This window comes from Pseudophryne corroboree, chromosome 5 (genome assembly GCF_028390025.1).
Source record: "Pseudophryne corroboree isolate aPseCor3 chromosome 5, aPseCor3.hap2, whole genome shotgun sequence".
NCBI lineage: Eukaryota > Metazoa > Chordata > Amphibia > Anura > Myobatrachidae > Pseudophryne > Pseudophryne corroboree.
In genome coordinates, this window is record NC_086448.1 from 186,242,342 (window position 1) to 186,263,241 (window position 20,900).

Consider the following 20,900-nt stretch of genomic DNA (forward strand, 5'->3'; position numbering starts at 1 on the left):
CCCTAGGCCACAGGTTTCTTATTGAGAAATTTAGAAAAACAAATATTAGGTTCAACTATGCTGTGAGGGACAAGATTGACTTCGGTTTGTCCAAATATTTCATGATTGGCAGCCACTAGCACTGGTTTTATCTACTATATTTACCATAAATAATTTGAATTGGGCCTGGACCACCAATACAAGGCACCCCTATATGTGTCCTGAGGCACCAAATGGTGCCACGGCACAGAGTTTGAGAACCACTGGTCTATGCAAATTAGATTTATTGCGTATTCCAGCAATCAGAAACTTGCCCCCAAAGCAACACCTACCAGATGCTTCTGTGCCACCTGTGTTGGCACTGCAGATCATGCATTGTATGGACATATTCCCAAAATGTACCTTAGGATGTATATCATACTGGATATGTGAAATGCAGCATGTTTAAAGTCTTGCCATGGTTTTAATCTGAGAACTGAAGGTCTTGCAGCATTAGCAGATAGTCGAATTTGTGTTGCTGCTGGAGACTCCATGGCTCTCGAGGTTACAGTTTGTGCAGATTGTACAGCATTGGTTAACTGGCAGGTTTGTCTTGCAGCTGGGGACTCCATGGCCCTGAATGTAGCAGTTTGTGCAGCCTTGACGGACTCACGTGTTTGCCTTGCAGCAGCCGACTCCATGTTACCTTGAGGCTGTATGTCTAGCATCATCGGTTGACCGACGTGTTTGTCTTGCAGCTGGGGACTCCATGGCCCTGGATGCTGCATGTCAAGCAGCATCAGCAGATTGATGAATTAGCCTTGCATTAAAAAATTCTCTCTAGTGGCTGCTTGTCTCTCTAGTTGAGCTGCCAAGCATGCTTGCTCTTCCTGTGAAGTCTCCTCATGCTTAGCCATTCTTTTACTTCTATCATAAGAGTTGCGACCCAGACTGGATTGTTTTTTTGGTGGCATGGCTTTTCTGAAACTTAGTCTGTAATTGTGCTGTAACAGTGAATGTTCCTGAAAAGGGCCACACTTTTGAAGGCTGATATGCGAAAAGAAGTAAACTTTGTTTGAATGTGGAATATTAAAGGGAGGAAGGGGGGGGGGGGGGGGGGTCTAGCTTTGAGAAGGAACACATCATTCACAACTGGATAACAATGCAAATTCATAGTAAATGACAGGGCAGCCATGCGTATTCTCTGATTGGAGAGGGGTATATCAGGAGCAGACTGGTTCACAGAACAGAATTCAGTAAAGCTCCCAAAATGACTGCAGTTTTAGAAATCAATGCAGACCAACAATGGAGACCATGGCTAGTGACTGTCCGTGCAGATGCAGTGTGGATGATGAACCTCCAACTCACTATTCATCAATTGAAGCTATGCCTGCCCCCCACTGGTACACATCAGACTGTGCCTTCAGATAAGTGCATTTTTTGGTACTAGGAGACAACTCGAGCACAGTTGCTTAAATTAAAATCTCAATTCAGAGACCTCACAGCCTCGTGGGTGGTCACCAAGTTGACCTCCATGGCCCTATCAAAGTTCAAACATAGGCAAAAACCTAATCCTGGTCAAACCAGCAAGCCAAATTTGGTGGAGCTAGGTACAAAACTCTGGCTATGCATGACTCTGAATAGTGATTACAACTCAAAGGTCTTTACCTGTGAAGCTAAAGCATAATAAGGGGAGCAGTGACATGTTTCATTCATTCTATGGCTGCTTGCACTATGATAAGCTAATCAGTCACTTTTTGCATAAAGGAAATATAAGCACACTTACTCTGGAGAATGCGATGGGGAAGGAGGGCTCTGGTAAGTCACTGGTAGTGCAGGTGGGACTGGCAATAACGGCTCCCGAGGGATTCCAGGGGGGACAGTGTTTGTACTTGCATCCACATTGATGTTCTATAAAAACACAAGACAAACAAAGTGGAGGACTCAGTAGAAAATAAAGACATACATGGACATTACAAAATGCCTATAACAAGCTTTTGAGACAACCTGATAGTTTCCGTAGTGCTGCAGGATTACTTATTAACTGCAATGGTTTAGGAGAGAAAGTTAAATTTCATGTTTGGCCTATTGGTTTAGTATAAAGAAAGATCATATCATTTGTGAACTGGAGCTATTGTTTACAGAGTCTACCACGACAGGAATTTGGTGTGACAGGACATCATGATTTTGATCAAATTAAAAGAAGGTACCATGTAAAAGAAAGCATGGGGTCTGCACTGGGGTATAGACGAAGCCCAAAGACTTTGTATGTTACATCTTACTCTGTGTCTGAATGGTCAGATAATTACATTTTAAATGGAAACGTTTTAGGGGGAGATGCACTAAACCGAAAAAAGCTGTAAATTTCACGGTGATAAAGTACCAGTCAATCAGCTCCTCCATGTCACAGGCTGTGTTTGAAAAATGACAGTTAGAAGCTGGTTGGTTGGTACTTTATCACTGTGCAATTTATTACTTTTCAAGGCTTAGTACAGCTGGCATGTGTTTATCTATGCTTGATCAGAGTTATTTGTGATACAGTAAAAATAGGATTTTGGTTACCTACCAGTAAATCCTTTTCTCGTAGTCCGTAGAGGATGCTGGGGTCCACATTAGTACCATGGGGTATAGACGGGTCCACCAGGAGCCATTGGCACTTTAAGAGTTTGAGAGTGTGGGCTGGCTCCTCCCTCTATGCCCCTCCTACCAGACTCAGTCTAGAAACTGTGCCCAAGGAGACGGACATCTTCGAGAGGAGGATTTAACACAGATAGTGGAGAGATTCATACCAGCTCACGCATACAAGGCACATCAAGCTAACTTAGCTTGAAAACTCAGCAACCGCTGAAACATTACTTACCAAGAAACAATGCAGCACTCAACTAAAACGAAGTTGTACTGAACCCAATAACGATAGCAGGAAAACGAAGCGCTGTGCGGGCGCCCAGCATCCTCTACGGACTACGAGAAAAGGATTTACCAGTACGTAACCAAAATCCTATTTTTTTTACGTCCTAGAGGATGCTGGGGTCCACATTAGTACCATGGGGATGTACGAAAGCTCCCAGAACAGGCGGGAGATTGCGGAGGCTCCTGCAGAACTGATTTACTGACTTTCAGATCATCAGAGGCTAAAGTATCGAACTTGTAGAGCTTTGCAAATGTGTCCAACCCAGACCAAGTTGCAGCTCGGCAAAGTTGTAACGCCGAGACACCCCAGGCAGCCGCCCAGGAAGACCCCACATTACGAGTAGAGTGGGCCTTGACAGACGTAGGACACGGCAATCCTGCTGCAGAATACGCATGCTGGATAGTGGACCTGATCCAGCGAGAGATCGTCTGCCTAGAAGCAGGACACCCAATTTTCTTGGGATCATACAGGACAAACAGTTTGATTTTATGTGACGAGCAGTCCTCTTCACATACATTTTCAGAGCCCTTACAACATCCAAGGACTTCGATGAAATTAAAGAGTCAGCAGCCACTGGCACCACAATAGATTGGTTGATATGAAATGCTGACACAACCTTCGGAAGAAATTGCGGACGTGTCCGGAGCTCAGCTCTATCTTCGTGGAAGATAGAGTATGGCCTTTTACAGGACAAAGCCCCCAACTCCGACACACGTCTAGCAGAAGCTAAGGCCAACAACGTGACAGCCTTCCATGTAAGAAATTTGACCTCAACCTCCTGTAGAGGCTCGAACAAGTCCGATTGGAGAAACTGCAATACCACGTTATGGTCCCAAGGCGGTACAAAGGGAGGTTGGATGTGCAGAACTCCCTTCAAAAAGATCTAAACCTCAGGGAGGGCAGCCAATTGTTTCTGAAAGAAAATGGATAGGGCCGAAATCTGGACCTTCACAGATCCCAACCTCAGGCCCATATTCAACACCGGCTTGTAGGAAGAGGAGAAACCGTCCCAGTTGCAACTCCACCGCAGGAAATTTCTTGGACTCACACCAAGATACATATTTTTTCCAATTTCGATGGTAATGTTTAGACGTTACTTCTTTCTTAGCCTGTATCAGGGTAGGAATAACCTTGTTCGGAATGCCCTTCCGAGCTAGTATCACGCGTTCAACCTCCATGCCGTCAAACGTAGCCTTGGTAAGTCTTGATAGGCGAATGCAGTAGATCCGCGTACCAAGTCCTTCTTGGCCAGTCTGGAGCAATGAGGATCGCTTGAACCCTTGTTCTCCTTATGAGCTTTAGAACTCTTGGGATGAGTGGAAGTGGAGGAAACACGTACACCGACTGGAACACCCACGGAGTCATTAGGGCGTCCACCACCACTGCTTGCGGGTCCCTCGACCTAGAACAATACCGCCGAAGCTTCTTGTTGAGACGAGAGGCCATCATGTCGATCTGAGGTACGCCCCAAAGATCTGTTACCTCCTTGAACACCTCCGGATGGAGACCCCACTCCCCTGGAAGGAGATCATGTCTGCTGAGGAAGTCCGCTCCCCAGTTGTCTATTCCCGGAATGAAGATTGCCAACAGCGCCAACGCATGCTTTTCTGCCCAGAGGATGACTCTCGTTACCTCTGCCATTGCAGCTCTGCTCTTTGTTCTGCTCTGTCGGTTTATGTAAGTCACATTGTCCGACTGCACTTGAATAGCCTAATTTCTCAGAAGATGGGCCGCTTAGAGAAAACCGTTGTAGATGGCTCTTAGACCCAGAATGTTTATTGGCAGGCCGGCTTCCAGACTTGACCACATTCCTTGGAAGGTTACCCTTTGAGTGAATGCGCCCCAGAAAGATCCAGTCCTGAATCCCCAACCTCCAGAAGGTGAGGTAATTGCAGCCACCAGAGGAGTGAAATCCTGGCCTTTGGCGACAGACGTATTCTCTGGTGCATGTGTAGATGGGATACCGACCACTTGTCCAGGAGATCCAGTTGGAAGGACAGAGCATGAAACCTCTCGTATTGTACAGCCTCGTAAGAGGCCACCATCTTCCCCAGAAGGCGAATGCACTGATGAACTGACACCCAGGCTGGCTTCAGGACATCCCAGACCATCGTTTGAATCACCAACGCCTTTTCCTCTGGGAGAAACACCCTCTGCACCTCCGGATCGAGGATCATTCCCAGAAAGGACAACCTCCTGGTTTGTTCCAAATGTGATTTTGGAAGATTCAGGATCCAACCATGTTCCCTGAGAAGCTGGGTCGTGAGTGCTATGGACCGTAACATCTTCTCCTTGGACGATGCCTTTATCAGCAGATCATCCAGATACGGAATTATGTTCACCCCCCCATCTGCAGAGGAGAATCATCCTTGATATCCAGGGATACTAGGAATTCCCCCCCTCCTCCAGACCTGATATCACTGCCCTTAGAGACTTCATTTTGAACTTGAACTCCCTCAGAAAGGGGTTTAGTGATTTTAAGTTGAGAATGGGTTCGGTAACATGAAAAGGTTCGAATAGTAACCTTTGCCTTGCATACGAGGGGGTACTGGCACAATGACCTGTGCCTCCACCAACTTCTGGACGGCTTCTTGCAGGACAGTCCTGTCTGCCAGCAGAGCTGGCAAGCCTAATCTGAAAAATTGGTGGAGGGAGATTTTGAAATTCCAGCCTGTACCCCTGGGACACAATATCTTGCACCCAGGGTTCCAGGCCGGAGGACACCCAGACATGACTGAAATGTCTGAGTCTCACTCCAACCGGCCCCACCTCCGGGGCGTGCAGTCCACAGTCATGCGGAAGACTTTGGTGTCCCTAAAGCAGGTTTCTGTCCTGGGAACCTGCAGCCGTAGGTTTCTTGAACTTGGGCCGACCTTCCCGAAAGAAGGTGTTGGACGGCTTGGCCTTTCTGGGCTTGGTAGACCGAAAAGGCTGTGATGTAACTGAAGAAAAGGAAAAGGGTTTCTTCGGAGCAGGTGTAGCTGACGGAAGAAAGGGTGACTTACCAGCCGTAGCTGTGTAGATCCACGCATCTAAGGCTGCCCCAAAGAGAGCCTGACCTGTGTAGGGTAGGGTCTCCACACTTCTTCTGGATTCCGCGTCGGCAGACTAATGGCGCAACCACAGTCCCCGACGAGCCGATGCTGACATGGAGGCAATTTCCGCAGCCATAGAACCCATGTCTTTCACGGATTCTACTAGAAATCCTGCCGAATCCTGAATGTTACGTAAAAACAATTCAACATCACATTTCTCCACAGTATCAAAGTCCTCAAGTAACGTGCCTAACCACTTTACTATAGCTTTGGCAATCCAAGTACTGGCAATAGTGGGACGTAGAATTGCCCCAGAAGCTGTGTACATGGATTTACGCGTATTATCAATTTTACGATCAGCCGGCTCTTTCAAGGCAGTAGATCCTGGAAGAGGTAAAACCACCTTTTTTGAGAGTCTGGATACTGACGCGTCAACAATAGGCGTGTTTTCCCATTTTTTCCTATCCTCTATCGGGAAAGGAAACGCTACCAGAACCCTCTTGGGTATCTAGAATTTTTTATCCGGGTTTTCCCAAGCCTTTTCAAATAAAGCATTTAATTCCTTTGACGCAGGGAAGGTTAGCGAGGCTTTCTTATTTTCAGTGAAGTAAGCCTCCTCAACCTGCTCGGGTGTTGTATCAGCATTATTCAACACATCCCTAATAGCCTCTATCATCAACTGCACCCCTTTTGCAAGAGATGCTGCCCCCCGCAACACATCCCCGTCACAGTCTGAAGTATCAGAATTGGTATCGGTATTATCCTGCATGATCTGTGCAAGAGCACGTTTATGTGAATAAACAGCGGGGAGCCCTGATGTACCAGAACTGGGCCAGACTGCCATAGAGTTCTGTAAAGCCTGAGTTGCAGATTCATTTTGTGCAACCCTATTTGAAATCTGAGAAATCATAGATTTGATAGAAGATAACCACTCAGGCTCCCTTGCTGGTATCTGTGCTAAACCAGTGCAATCCTGATTACATGGAATGGGATCATCCTGAGAGGACATATCCTCTGCAGCATATGACACAGAGTCCATGGACATTGCTTAATGGAGACCACAGACACTCCACACACACACGGGAGTACAGACAGAGTTTCACCCCCAAGAATGGCAAGAGAGAGACAGAGATTGGAGTCAACCACACACAGCGCTCTTAATATAAAGGGAGAGCCCCTATCAGCGCTGACTGTGCACCTTAATAGGTTACACAGTCGTTTTGCAGCCTCCCCCCCCCTTCTACAACCCCCTGGTACCGTGAGAGATCGCTGGAGTTGATGTGGAGGGACTTGCTCTTCACTGACAGCGTTGTACAGGCAGGAAAATGGCGCTGAACCCTGCTGGGTCCGCTCTGAGAAGAAGCTGTGCCCCCAAAATGGCGCGGTCTTCCCGCTCTTCATAGGATTATACTGGCCTGAGGATTTATGCTGGCCGAGATCCCGGGACCCCGACAGGCTGTGTGACCAGTGTAGGGTGTAGGCCAGCGGTGGCCAACCTGTGGCTCTTGAGCCGCATGTGGCTCTTTCTTTATTCAAATGTGGCTCCCAACACTCTAAATCATATGACCACAACGGATACAGAAACCGCGGCACTCCAGCCAGACACGCAGCAGCCCTACAGGGACTGAAAACTTAAGGAGCCAGATGCTAGAGGTGAGACACCCACAAGCAAACAGAGGACACATTAGGGACTGCTGCAATGGCATGAGTTGATGGAGGGGGCTGTAGTGATACATGAGGGTGGGCTAGAGTGACACATGGCAGAGCTGGCTGGAGAGACACAGGAGGGTCCTGGTTGGAGTGACGTGGGAGGGTGCTGGAAGTAGTGACACATGGGAGAGCTGGCTGGAGTGACATAGGAGGGTGCTAGCAGGAGTGACACATGGGGGAGCTGGCTGGAGTGACACATGGGGGAGCTGAAGTTTATTATGTGAAAGTGGCTTTTTCAATGGATTTGGCTTTAAAAATTGTATTTTATGTCATTCTGGCTTTTTCAATGGATTTTATACCAGAGGTGTGGTCTAGCAAGCACAAGGCCACATTCTATTTTTACATGCGCGCCATCGGCTCGATATTGGCTCTTTAACGTACCTAACAAGGTTTTCTGGCTCTTTGTCACTGACTCGTTGGCCACCCCTGGTGTAGGCGCTGGCTCAGGGTGCCCCTCACAGCGCCGCACTATGTACCGCTGAGCGTCCGGAGCGCACTTATGCCGCCATCTTCACACCAGCCCCTCGTTTGCTAGGGGGGTCGGTGACTCACTCGCCACCAATATTCTGGTTCTGTAAGGGGGTGGCGGCATGCTGCTGGGGTGAGTGATCCCCTGTGGCGGGGAACGATCTATCCCCTCAGGAGCTCAGTGTCCTGTCAGCAGAGATAGTGGCTCAGACCCCACAGGGCGGACACTACCCCCCCCCCCCCCTTAGTCCCACGAAGCAGGGAGGCTGTTGCAAAAATAATAAACCCTAAAAATAAACTTTACTAGAGAAACTCTGGAGAGCTCCCCTAGCTGTGACCGGCTCCTCCGGGCACATTTTCTAAACTGAGTCTGGTAGGAAAGGCATAGAGGGAGGAGCCAGCCCACACTCGCAAATTCTTAAAGTGCCAATGGCTCCTGGTGGACCAGTCTATACCCCATGGTACTAATATGGACCCCAGCATCCTCAGTACATAAGCAGATATTAACCGTTAACACAAACTCTCTGAAAAAGGGAATCTAAACCTGTGCTGTTACACGTTTACCTAGGTGTTAGTGCAAGAATAACGGCGTTCATAGGCAGGTGACTGAGTGGCTGCTGGCTTAGTGAAAAGGAACAATTTAATAGTGTCACAACCTTCCTTACATACTCATCAGCCCAATGCATGCTCACAGCCATGTATAAAGTACAAGGATTATGGCAGTTACAATGCCAGCCGGAAAAGAACACAACATATTACTTACTATCAGATTAGTCTACGGGGTTTACTAAACCCCAACACCTGTTGTAAATAGTGTTTATATGTAAATTAGAAAAAAACAACCCTAAGAATTTATTTTAAAAAGGGGTTGGGGACTTGACTTACTTAAATTGAAAAATAATTATTCTGCTAAATTTTTGTTTACTTGGTCTAAAACAATGCAATGGATTTTTATATATTATGCCTGTCCAATTAAGTTTAAAAAAGAAAAATACATCTTCCTTTACGGAATAAAAATTTGTACTAAAAAATGCATTACTTTAGAGCACAGGTTCTCAAACTCAGTCCTCAGGACCCCACACAGTGCATGTTTTGTAGGTCTCCTCACAGAATCGCAATTGAAATAATTAGCTGTGGACCTTTTAAAATGTGTCTGAGTAATTAATACACCTGTGCACCTGCTGGGTTACCTGCAAAACATGCGCTGTGTGCGGTAATGAGGACAGAGTTTGCAGACCTATGCTTTAGATCCAGAGGAAAACTTTTCTGACAAAAAAAATAAAATAAAAGCAAAACTATTCCCCATCATTTTATTTTACTATTTTTACAGGCAGAAGTGACTAGGAGGGACGGGGGGGATGATGACTTATTTAGCAGCTACACCATGTTGAAGCACTGGGTCCTGCGTGTCTGTTTCGTAATGTGATAAATCTGCTTTCGAGAGACTGCACTAATTTTATAAGTGACACATCTGTGAGAGTCTGAATATGTATATAAAGTGCACAATGCAGCAGCCGTGGCTTATTGTCACGCCAAGTTGTGTTGTAATTTGTAGCAGATACAGAATTGCACAAAGATGTGCAAGTGTTGCATATCAAATTAATTAGTGAGGCCTCTCATGAAGCGGTTTTGTTGCATTACATTGCAATGAAGGCGCAAATCCAAGCAAAAAAATAAATAAAAAAATGATGCAATAAAAGATGCTTGGCGCAAGCAGAGTTGCACAGGACCTGTGCCAGGTTTCTCACGCAGCATGGCGTATTGAGGCTCTGTGTATGAGGACACATGTATACATGCTTAAGTTTAAAAATAAACTTAGATAGAACTTCAGATATTTAGTAGCATTAAAAGGCTTGAAGCTAGGTCAGCAGTTCCCAAACGCGGTCCTCAAGGCACCCTAACAGTCCAGAATTTAGGTATATCCATGGCTCAGCACAGATGGTTAAATTGACTAAGGTGCTAATTAAGTCACCTGTGGCCAAGCATGGATACATTTAAAACCAGGACCGCTGGGGTTCCTTGAGGACCGCGTTTGGGAACCTCTGAGCTAGGTGTTTACTGTATTTTTTTCCCTTAGAAATAATAAGATTTTACTTACCGGTAAATCTATTTCTCGTAGTCCGTAGTGGATGCTGGGGACTCCGTAAGGACCATGGGGAATAGACGGGCTCCGCAGGAGACATGGGCACTTTAAGAAAGAATTTGTATTCTGGTGTGCTCTGGCTCCTCCCTCTATGTCCCTCCTCCAGACCTCAGTTAAAGAAACTGTGCCCGGAAGAGCTGACAGTACAAGGAAAGGATTTTGGGAATCCAGGGTAAGACTCATACCAGCCACACCAATCACACCGTATAACTTGTGATAACTTTACCCTGTTAACAGTATGAACAATAACAGAGCATCAGATAAACCCTGATGCAACTATAACATAACCCTTATTTAAGCAATAACTATATACAAGTATTGCAGAAGAAGTCCGCACTTGGGACGGGCGCCCAGCATCCACTACGGACTACGAGAAATAGATTTACCGGTAAGTAAAATCTTATTTTCTCTAACGTCCTAGTGGATGCTGGGGACTCCGTAAGGACCATGGGGATTATACCAAAGCTCCCAAACGGGCGGGAGAGTGCGGATGACTCTGCAGCACCGATTGAGCCAACGATAGGTCTTCCTCAGCCAGGGTATCAAACTTGTAGAACCTTGCAAACATGTTTGAACCTGACCAAGTAGCAGCTCGGCATAGTTGTAATGCCGAGACCCCTAGGGCAGCCGCCCAAGAAGAGCCCACCTTCCTAGTGGAATGGGCATTCACTGATTTTGGCTGCGGCAATCCAGCCACAGAATGAGCCTGCTGAATCGTGTTACAGATCCAGCGAGCAATAGTCTGCTTTGAAGCAGGAGCACCAAGCTTGTTTGATGCATACAGGATAAACAGTGACTCCGTTTTCCTGACTCTAGCCTTTCTGGCTACATAAACTTTTAAAGCCCTTACCACATCTTGTAACTCGGAATCCTCCAAGTCACGAGTAGCCACAGGCACCACAATAGGTTGGTTCATATGAAAGGATGAGACCACTTTTGGCAGAAATTGGGGACGTGTCCTCAATTCCGCTCTATCCATATGGAAAATCAGGTACGGGCATTTAGGAGACAAAGCCGCTTATTCTGAAACGCGCTTAGCCGAAGCCAAGGCTAATAGCATGACCACCTTCCACGTGAGATATTTCAACTCCACTGTTTTAAGTGGTTCAAACCAGTGTGATTTCAGGAAACTCAACACCATGTTAAGATCCCAAGGTGCCACTGGAGGCACAAAAGGAGGCTGAATATGCAGCACTCCTTTCACAAACGTCTGAATTTCTGGCAGAGAAGCCAACTCCTTTTGAAAGAAAATGGAAAGGGCCGAAATCTGGACCTTAATTGAGCCTAACTTCAGGCCCAAATCCACTCCTGACTGAAGGAAGTGAAGGAAACGGCCCAGCTGAAACTCCTCAGTGGGAGCATTGCTGGCCTCACACCAAGAAACATATTTTCGCCATATCCGGTGATAATGTTTAGCTGCTACGTCCTTCCTAGCCTTTATCAGCGTAGGAATGACCTCCTCCGGAATACCCTTTTCTGCTAGGATCTGGCATTCAACCGCCATGCCGTCAAACGCAGCCGCGGTAAGTTTTGGAAGAGACAGGGTCCCTGTTGCAACAGGTCCTGTCTTAGAGGAAGAGGCCACGGATCCTCTGTGAGCAATTCTTGCAGATCTGGATACCAAGTCCTTCGTGGCCAATCTGGTACAATGAGAATTGTTCTTACTCCTCTTTTTCTTATTATCCTCAGTACCTTGGGTATGAGAGGAAGAGGAGGAAATACATAGACCGACTGGAACACCCACGGTGTCACCAGGGCGTCTACAGCTACCGCCTGAGGGTCCCTTGACCTGGCGCAATGGCTCTGTAGTTTTTTGTTGAGGTGTGACACCATCATGTCTATCTGTGGTAGTTCCCACCGACTTGTAATCTGTGTGAAGACTTCTTGATGAAGTCCCCACTCTCCCGGGTGGAGGTCGTGTCTGCTGAGGAAGTCTGCTTCCCAGTTGTCCACTCCCGGGATGAACACTGCTGACAGTGCACTTACGTGATTCTCCGCCCAGCGAAGAATCCTGGTGGCTTCCGCCATTGCCACTCTGCTCCTTGTGCCGCCTTGGCGGTTTACATGAGCCACTGCGGTTATGTTGCCTGACTGAATCAGAACCGGTTGGTCGCGAAGTAGGGACTCCGCTTGACGTAGGGCGTTGTATATGGCCCTTAGTTCCAGGATGTTGATGTGAAGGCAAGTCTCCTGACTTGACCACAGGCCTTGGAAATTTCTTCCCTGCGTGACTGCCCCCCACCCCCGGAGGCTTGCATCCGTGGTCACCAGGACCCAGTCCTGAATGCCGAATCTGCGGCCCTCCAGAAGGTGAGCACTCTGCAGCCACCACAGGAGAGACACCCTGGCCCTGGGGGATAGGGTGATTAACCGATGCATCTGAAGATGTGATCCGGACCACTTGTCCAGGAGATCCCATTGAAAGGACCTCGCATGGAACCTGCCGAAGGGAATGGCCTCGTATGATGCCACCATCTTTCCCAGGACTCGTGTGCAGTGATGCACCGACACCTTTTTTGGTTTTAATAGGTCTCTGACCAGTGTCATGAGTTCCTGAACCTTCTCCATCGGGAGATAAACCCTCTTCTGGTCTGTGTCCAGAATCATGCCCAGGAAGGGCAGACGAGTCGTAGGAATCAACTGCGACTTTGGAATATTCAGAATCCAGCCGTGCTGTCCTAACACTTCCAGAGAGCGTGCTATGCTGATCAGTAACTGCTCTCTTGATCTCGCTTTTATGAGGAGATCGTCCAAGTATGGGATAATTGTGACCCTTGCTTCCGCAGGAGTACCATCATTTCTGCCATCACCTTGGTAAATATTCTCGGTGCCGTGGAGAGACCAAACGGCAACGTCTGAAATTGGTAATGACAATCCTGCACCACAAATCTGAGGTACGCTTGATGAGGTGGATAAATGGGGACATGAAGGTATGCATCCTTTATGTCCAGAGACACCATAAAATCCCCCTCTTCCAGGCTTGCAATGACCGCTCTGAGCGATTCCATCTTGAACTTGAACCTTTTCAGGTATATTTTCAGAGATTTTAAATTTAATATGGGTCTGACTGAACCGTCCGGTTTCGGTACCACAAACATGGTCGAATAATGTGGGCACTGCTATCAAGTAGAGTTAGGACTGCTGTATCAGAGAAGCCGTGAAGTGGCCAGCAGCTATACATGTGTTTGCAAACATTTGTGACGAATTCTCTGAATTTTATTACCAGATAGATTCAGGGATGGTTACAGGTAATTTTCAGTGTGCGGAAGGGAATTTGGGGGTGGGGATTTGCACCCCCCTTCCTCTTTGTTTGTTGTATGGTCGAATAATAACCCTTCCCTTGTTGAAGGAGGGGAACCTTGACCACCACCTGCTGAAGATACAATTTGTGAATTGCAGCTAACATTACTTTCCTCTCTAATGGGGAAGCTGGCAGGGCCGATTTGAAGTATCGGTGAGGGGGCATCTCTTCGAATTCCAGCTTGTATCCCTGAGACACAATCTCTATTGCCCAGGGATCCACCTGGGAGTGAACCCACTTGTGGCTGAAATTTCGGAGACGCGCCCCCACCGGGCCTAGCTCCGCCTGTGGAGCCACAGCGTCATGCGGTGGATTTAGTGGAAGCCGGGGAGGACTTCTGTTCCTGGGAACTAGCTGTGTTGTGCAGCTTCCTTCCTCTGCCCCTGCCAAGAAAGGACGCACCTCGGACTTTCTTGCCTTTTTGTGATCGAAAGGACTGCATTTGGTAATACGGTGCTTTCTTAGGTTGTGAGGGAACATATGGCAAAAAATGTGACTTTCCAGCAGTAGCTGTGGAGACCAGGTCCGAGAGACCCTCCCCAAACAGTTCCTCACCCTTGTAAGGTAAAACCTCCATGTGCCTTTTTGAGTCGGCATCGCCTGTCCATTGCCGAGTCCACAGGACCCTTCTGGCAGAAATCGACATTGCATTTATTCTAGAGCCCAGTAGGCTAATGTCTCTTTGAGCATCTCTCATATATAGGACAGCGTCTTTATATGCCCCAGGGTCATTAATATAGTATCCTTGTCTAAGGTATCAAGTTCCTCAGACAAGGTATCCGTCCATGCTGCTACAGCACTCCACACCCAGGTCGACGCAATTGCCGGCCTTAGTAAGGTACCTGAATGTGTATAAATGGATTTCAGGGTACCCTCTTGCTTTCTATCCGCAGCATCTTTTAGGGTGGCCGTATCCTGTGACGGCAGGGCTACCCTCTTGGATAAGCGTGTTAGAGCTTTGTCCACCCTAGGGGAGGATTCCCAGCGTAACCTGTCCGTTGGCGGGAAGGGATACGCCATAAGCATCCTCTTGGAATTCTGCAGTTTTTTATCTGGAGATTCCCAAGCCTTTTCACATAACTCATTTAGCTCATGTGAAGGGGGGAAAAAGGTCACCTCCTGCCTTTTTTCCCCATACATATGAACCCTCTTGTCAGGGACTGGGGTTTCCTCTGTGATGTGCAACACATCCTTAATTGCTATAATCACATAACGGATGGCTTTAGCCAATTTAGGCTGTAACTTTGCATCATCGTAATCGACACTGGAGTCAGAATCCATGTCGGTATCTGTGTCAACAATTTGGGATAGTGGGCGCTTCCGAGACCCTGACGGCCTCTGCGACATCGGATCAGGCATGGGTTGAGACCCTGACTGTCCTAAGGTTTCAGCTTTATCCAACCTTTTATGCAAGGAATTAACATTATCATTTAAAACCTTCCACATATCCATCCAGGGGTCGGCGCCGTCGGCGGAGACCCCACATTCATTTGCTCCCGCTCTGCTTCCACATAGCCTTCCTCGTCAAACATGTCGACACAAGCGTACCGACACACGACAAACACACAGGGGATGCTCTTTTTTGAAGACCGTTCCCCCACAAGGCCCTTTGGAGAGACAGAGAGAGAGTATGCCAGCACACACCCCAGCACTATATGTCCCAGGAATCACACAGTAACTTAGTGTTAACCCAGTAGCTGCTGTATATTATGTTTTTGCGCCAAATTTATGTGCCCCCCCTCTTTTTACCCTCTTCTACCGTGATTCTGCAGGGGAGAGCCTGGGGAGCTTCCTCTCAGCGGAGCTGTGGAGAGAAAATGGCGCTGGTGAGTGCTGAGGAAGAAGCCCCGCCCCCTCCCCTCGACGGCGGGCTTCTGTCCCGCGTTTCTGTACACTATTATGGCGGGGGCTCATACATATATACAGTACCCAACTGTATATATGTGTAACTTTTGCCAAGAGGTCCTAATTGCTGCCCAGGGCGCCCCCCCCCCCTGCGCCCTGCACCCTACAGTGACCGGAGTATGTGGGTGTAGTGTGGGAGCAATGGCGCACAGCTGCAGTGCTGTGCGCTACCTCAGTGAAGACTGGAGTCTTCTGCCGCCGATTTCGAAGTCTTCTTGCTTCTTTCACCCGGCTTCTGTCTTCCGGCTCTGCGAGGGGGACGGCGGCGCGGCTCCGGGATCGGACGACAAAGGGTGAGATCCTGTGTACGATCCCTGTGGAGCTAATGGTGTCCAGTAGCCTAAGAAGCAGGACCTATCTTCAGTGAGTAGGGCTGCTTCTCTCCCCTCAGTCCCACGATGCAGGGAGCCTATTGCCAGCAGATCTCCCTGAAAATAAAAAACCTAACAAAATACTTTCTTATAGCAAGCTCAGGAGAGCTCACTAAATAGCACCCAGCTCGTCCGGGCACAGATTCAAACTGAGGTCTGGAGGAGGGACATAGAGGGAGGAGCCAGAGCACACCAGAATCCAAATTCTTTCTTAAAGTGCCCATGTCTCCTGCGGAGCCCGTCTATTCCCCATGGTCCTTACGGAGTCCCCAGCATCCACTAGGACGTTAGAGAAATACTGTTAGTTATGCATCTTCTATGCTCTCTGCTAAAGAGCTTTTTACAATCTGTCACGGTCTCGATCACCAACTATAGTCTGTGGGGGCTATTTACGTAGGGGAATCAACACATCAGCTATATAATTATGTTTGCTATCTAACTTGCACGCAACCGATTTACAAACCAGTTAACTTGTTGACTGTTAAGGATTACTGTAGCTTGAAGAAATTTATTAGCACAGTAAAATTTCAATGCAACAAGGACTTCAAAAATCTCTAAAACATATTATAGAGACTTCTACAATTAGTGTTAAACATGTATAGGCAACAGAAACGATATGAAAAATGCAGGTAAGAGGGAACTGAACAACAGCAGCATGTTTCTGGCTGCACCTACACATAAATTTACCTTATCTTTTGATGTGCTTATTACCAAGCTAGATAGTCTGTTCTCAAAGAAATCCTCAGGTTTTAAGTTGCCAGCAGCACCAGGTAAAGGTGGGAAACTAGACAGTCCCAATTCAAAGCTAGGAGACGGAGGCTTTATAGGTGGAGGAGACTGTGTTTGACCTCTCTGAAAAAGAAAATGTGTTATACATTGGGTAAGATATGAATAGGGCAACCTCTTACAGTATCTTGCATATCAGTGCAGCTTTTATCTGCTTCAAGAAGTTTTCAGTAACCAACACTAAGGAGGAACGCAATGTTTTATGGGAACCAAAGCGTAATGGGCGCCACTGGAGCTATTCAATTGTTCCAACTGTTAGTACCAGGTTAAGCTGCGCAAGCAACTATACCCATTCAAAGTCCTGATTAGGGCACTCAAAGTCCTGATTAGGGCACTCAAAGTCCTGTTTGATCACCCAAACCACGGTGTTTCGCGTATTTCAGCTCACACCTCATGAAGCTGCGAGCTGAAATGTGGTCCCCAGGCTGCATGCCCACCCGAACAGACCAACAATTAAATTGCTCCGTTAGATGCCATCTGGTGGCAGCAGGGGCAAACAACTGAACTCCCCACTAAAGGTGAAATAAAAAATTTATATCTATATATCTTAAAGTCAATGAGCTCATTTTGGGTGACGACCTGTAATTCAGAGTCTCAACGTATGAGATGCTGACTGGAGAAACTGCAATGAGAGGGGATCCTTTGAATCAGGGGAATATGTGATATCACCCAGTCTGGCGCCAGACTTTCATGTAACAATGGGATGTAATCAAGAAACTGCATTTTCCCAAATATATATCCCACTACCAGACACCTTTCCTGCATGATTCATTTTTATGAATGGACTTTGTGTGGGAGTCTGTCTGGATGACTTGTGCGACTTTTACTAAAATTCATGTCAAATCTGTGTTGGTGCATTTACGTATTAATCGTATACCACATGCTAGCTAAAGTGATATACAATTCTGTGGTTACTGTTAAAATGAGTTTTAGATTTTTATTTAATGCTACTACCTGTATTATCACAAAGAGTTTTTTCAGTTGTATCAGTAGACCAGTTTTCTAAATACAGCTGGCTGTGCTTACCAGTGACTAATATATTAGTTCTGATTAAGTATAAAAAAACAAAATAAATAAATAAAAATAAATAAATAAAAACTCACAGCACCACTGACTTTTCATTTTTTTAATTTACATTTTGGGAATTAACCTATATACAAGAGAAAACAGCGCATCAAAAAGGGACCAAAAACATAATTTAAGCACAAAAACTCAGTGATGCTGGAGGAACAAGAGACCACATAATGTGCATATACATACACACACACATTTATATATATATATATATATATCTATATATATATATATCTCTATCTCCTCCACATTCAGGCGGCACTCAGAGACTGGATAGATGGTGAGAAAAGTCCAGTGCTTTATTTCTGGACGTTTTCACCATTTATCCAGTCTCTGAGTGCCACCTGATTGTGGAGGATATAGACCAGTGTGAGGAGTATATATATATATATATATATATATATATATATATACATACATATACACACACATACATACATATATATATATATATATATATATATATACACACACACACACACACATACACACATATGATATATATATATAAAAACACTAGTGTCCAAGGAAATGATAATCTGCACTCTGTCATTCACTGATGTAACAGATTTGTGAAGCACCAGCAGACTCCACTGCATGGTGCACTCTAATTGCTCCGAAACAGCAGATAGAATATGACTTTAAGATATGGTATACACCAGGCATATGTCCAAACTGTGGCCCTCCAGCTGTTGTGAAACTACATATCCCAGCATGCCCTGACACAGTTTTGCTGTCAGAGAATGCTAAAGCTGTGTCAGGGCATGCTGGGATATGTAGTTTCTCAACAGCTGGAGGGCCGAAGTTTGGACATGCCTGGTATACACACTAGGAGAGAATTCTATTTTCTGTGTTGGTTCGCTGTGATATTTAAATGATTACATCTCTGAGAATAACAGTGAACATACATAACTAATGCTCCTATGCATCTCAATAGCTCCTGAGAGAAAATTGGCTATGATGGTGGCCACAAGGTTCTAGTGTTCTGACCATCCTGGACGCACTTCACAAACATTGCTGAGAATGTATTCTCCTCCTCCCACTTTGGCTGGTATCCATTTAGCTGCATTAATTTACTGCAGCTAATGGATTCAGCTGGGGCTATCCAATTAGTCCTGATACGCGGTAGTTATCTGCAATAAGCAACCGCAATTACACATGAGACTGGGAAATTATCCTGGATCCCATGTATTATCGCATGATTGCGGGTTCTTTTTCAGGTGATAAAAACGGCCTACCATTGGATAGTGTGATAATGACCATCGGTCACAGGCCGTTTTTATTGGCCAAAAAAAGGTTTGTACCTAATTGAATACCCCTACTTAGTCTCACCATCAATTAATTACCATCAGAAACAGCAGGAACCAGTGGACAGAACGGTTAGTTTATTGCACATTTAAAAAATAAGAATTTACTTACCGATAATTCTATTTCTCGTAGTCCGTAGTGGATGCTGGGGACTCCGTCAGGACCATGGGGATTAGCGGCTCCGCAGGAGACAGGGCACAAAAGTAAAAGCTTTAGGATCAGGTGGTGTGCACTGGCTCCTCCCCCTATGACCCTCCTCCAAGCCTCAGTTAGGATACTGTGCCCGGACGAGCGTACACAATAAGGAAGGATTTTGAATCCCGGGTAAGACTCATACCAGCCACACCAATCACACTGTACAACCTGTGATCTGAACCCGGTTAACAGCATGATAACAGTGGAGCCTCTGAAAAGATGGCTCACAACAATAATAACCCGATTTTTGTAACAATAACTATGTACAAGTATTGCAGACAATCCGCACTTGGGATGGGCGCCCAGCATCCACTACGGACTACGAGAAATAGAATTATCGGTAAGTAAATTCTTATTTTCTCTGACGTCCTAAGTGGATGCTGGGGACTCCGTCAGGACCATGGGGATTATACCAAAGCTCCCAAACGGGCGGGAGAGTGCGGATGACTCTGCAGCACCGAGTGAGAGAACTCCAGGTCCTCCTCAGCCAGGGTGTGCCCCTGACCAAGTAGCAGCTCGGCAAAGTTGTAAAGCCGAGACCCCTCGGGCAGCTGCCCAAGATGAGCCCACCTTCCTTGTGGAATGGGCATTTACATATTTTGGCTGTGGCAGGCCTGCCACAGAATGTGCAAGCTGAATTGTACTACACATCCAACTAGCAATCGTCTGCTTAGAAGCAAGAGCACCCAGTTTTTTGGGTGCATACAGGATAACAGCAAGTCAGTTTTCCTGACTCCAGCCGTCCTGGAAACCTATATTTTCAGGGCCCTGACAACATCTAGCAACTTGGAGTCCTCCAAGTCCCTAGTAGCCGCAGGTACCACAATAAGCTGGTTCAGGTGAAACGCTGACACCACCTTAGGGAGAAACTGGGGACGAGTCCGCAGCTCTGCCCTGTCCGAATGGACAATCAGATATGGGCTTTTGTGAGACAAAGCCGCCAATTCTGACACTCGCCTGGCCGAGGCCAGGGCCAACATCATGGTCACTTTTCATGTGAGATATTTCAAATCCACAGATTTGAGCGGTTTAAACCAATGTGATTTGTGGAATCCCAGAACTACGTTGAGATCCCACAGTGCCACTGGAGGCACAAAAGGGGGTTGTATATGCAGTACTCCCTTGACAAACTTCTGGACTTCAGGAACTGAAGCCAATTCTTTCTGAAAGAAAATCGACAGGGCCGAAATTTGAACCTTAATGGACCCCAATTTGAGGCCCATAGACACTCCTGTTTGCAGGAAATGCAGGAATCGACCGAGTTGAAATTTCTTCGTGGGGCCTTCCTGGCCTCACACCACGCAACATATTTTCGCCACATGTGGTGATAATGTTGTGCGGTCACCTCCTTCCTGGCTTTGACCAGGGTAGGAATGACCTCTTCCGGAATGCCTTTTTCCCTTAGGATCCGGCGTTCAACCGCCATGCCGTCAAACGCAGCCGCGGTAAGTCTTGGAACAGACATGGTACTTGCTGAAGCAAGTCCCTTCTTAGCGGCAGAGGCCATGAGTCCTCTGTGAGCATCTCTTGAAGTTCCGGGTACCAAGTCCTTCTTGGCCAATCCGGAGCCACGAGTATAGTTCTTACTCCTCTACGTCTTATAATTCTCAGTACCTTAGGTATGAGAAGCAGAGGAGGGAACACATACACCGACTGGTACACCCACGGTGTTACCAGAACGTCCACAGCTATTGCCTGAGGGTCTCTTGACCTGGCGCAATACCTGTCCAGTTTT

The 20,900-nt window shown here is 46.7% G+C and overlaps 1 protein-coding gene across 4 annotated transcripts in view; it reads right to left on the reverse strand.

Moving 5' to 3' along the window:
- The window catches only part of LARP4B (La ribonucleoprotein 4B), a 289,455-nt gene that overhangs the window by 22,977 nt on the left and 245,578 nt on the right, over positions 1-20,900 (reverse strand). For all 4 annotated transcript variants that reach the window (XM_063921936.1, XM_063921933.1, XM_063921932.1 and 1 more), the window contains 2 exons: positions 16,490-16,654; positions 1,745-1,869 (listed from right to left, as the gene is read on the reverse strand). In XM_063921936.1, the coding sequence (XP_063778006.1) occupies positions 1,745-1,869; positions 16,490-16,654 (290 nt within the window). The remainder of the gene's footprint in view (positions 1-1,744; positions 1,870-16,489; positions 16,655-20,900) is intronic.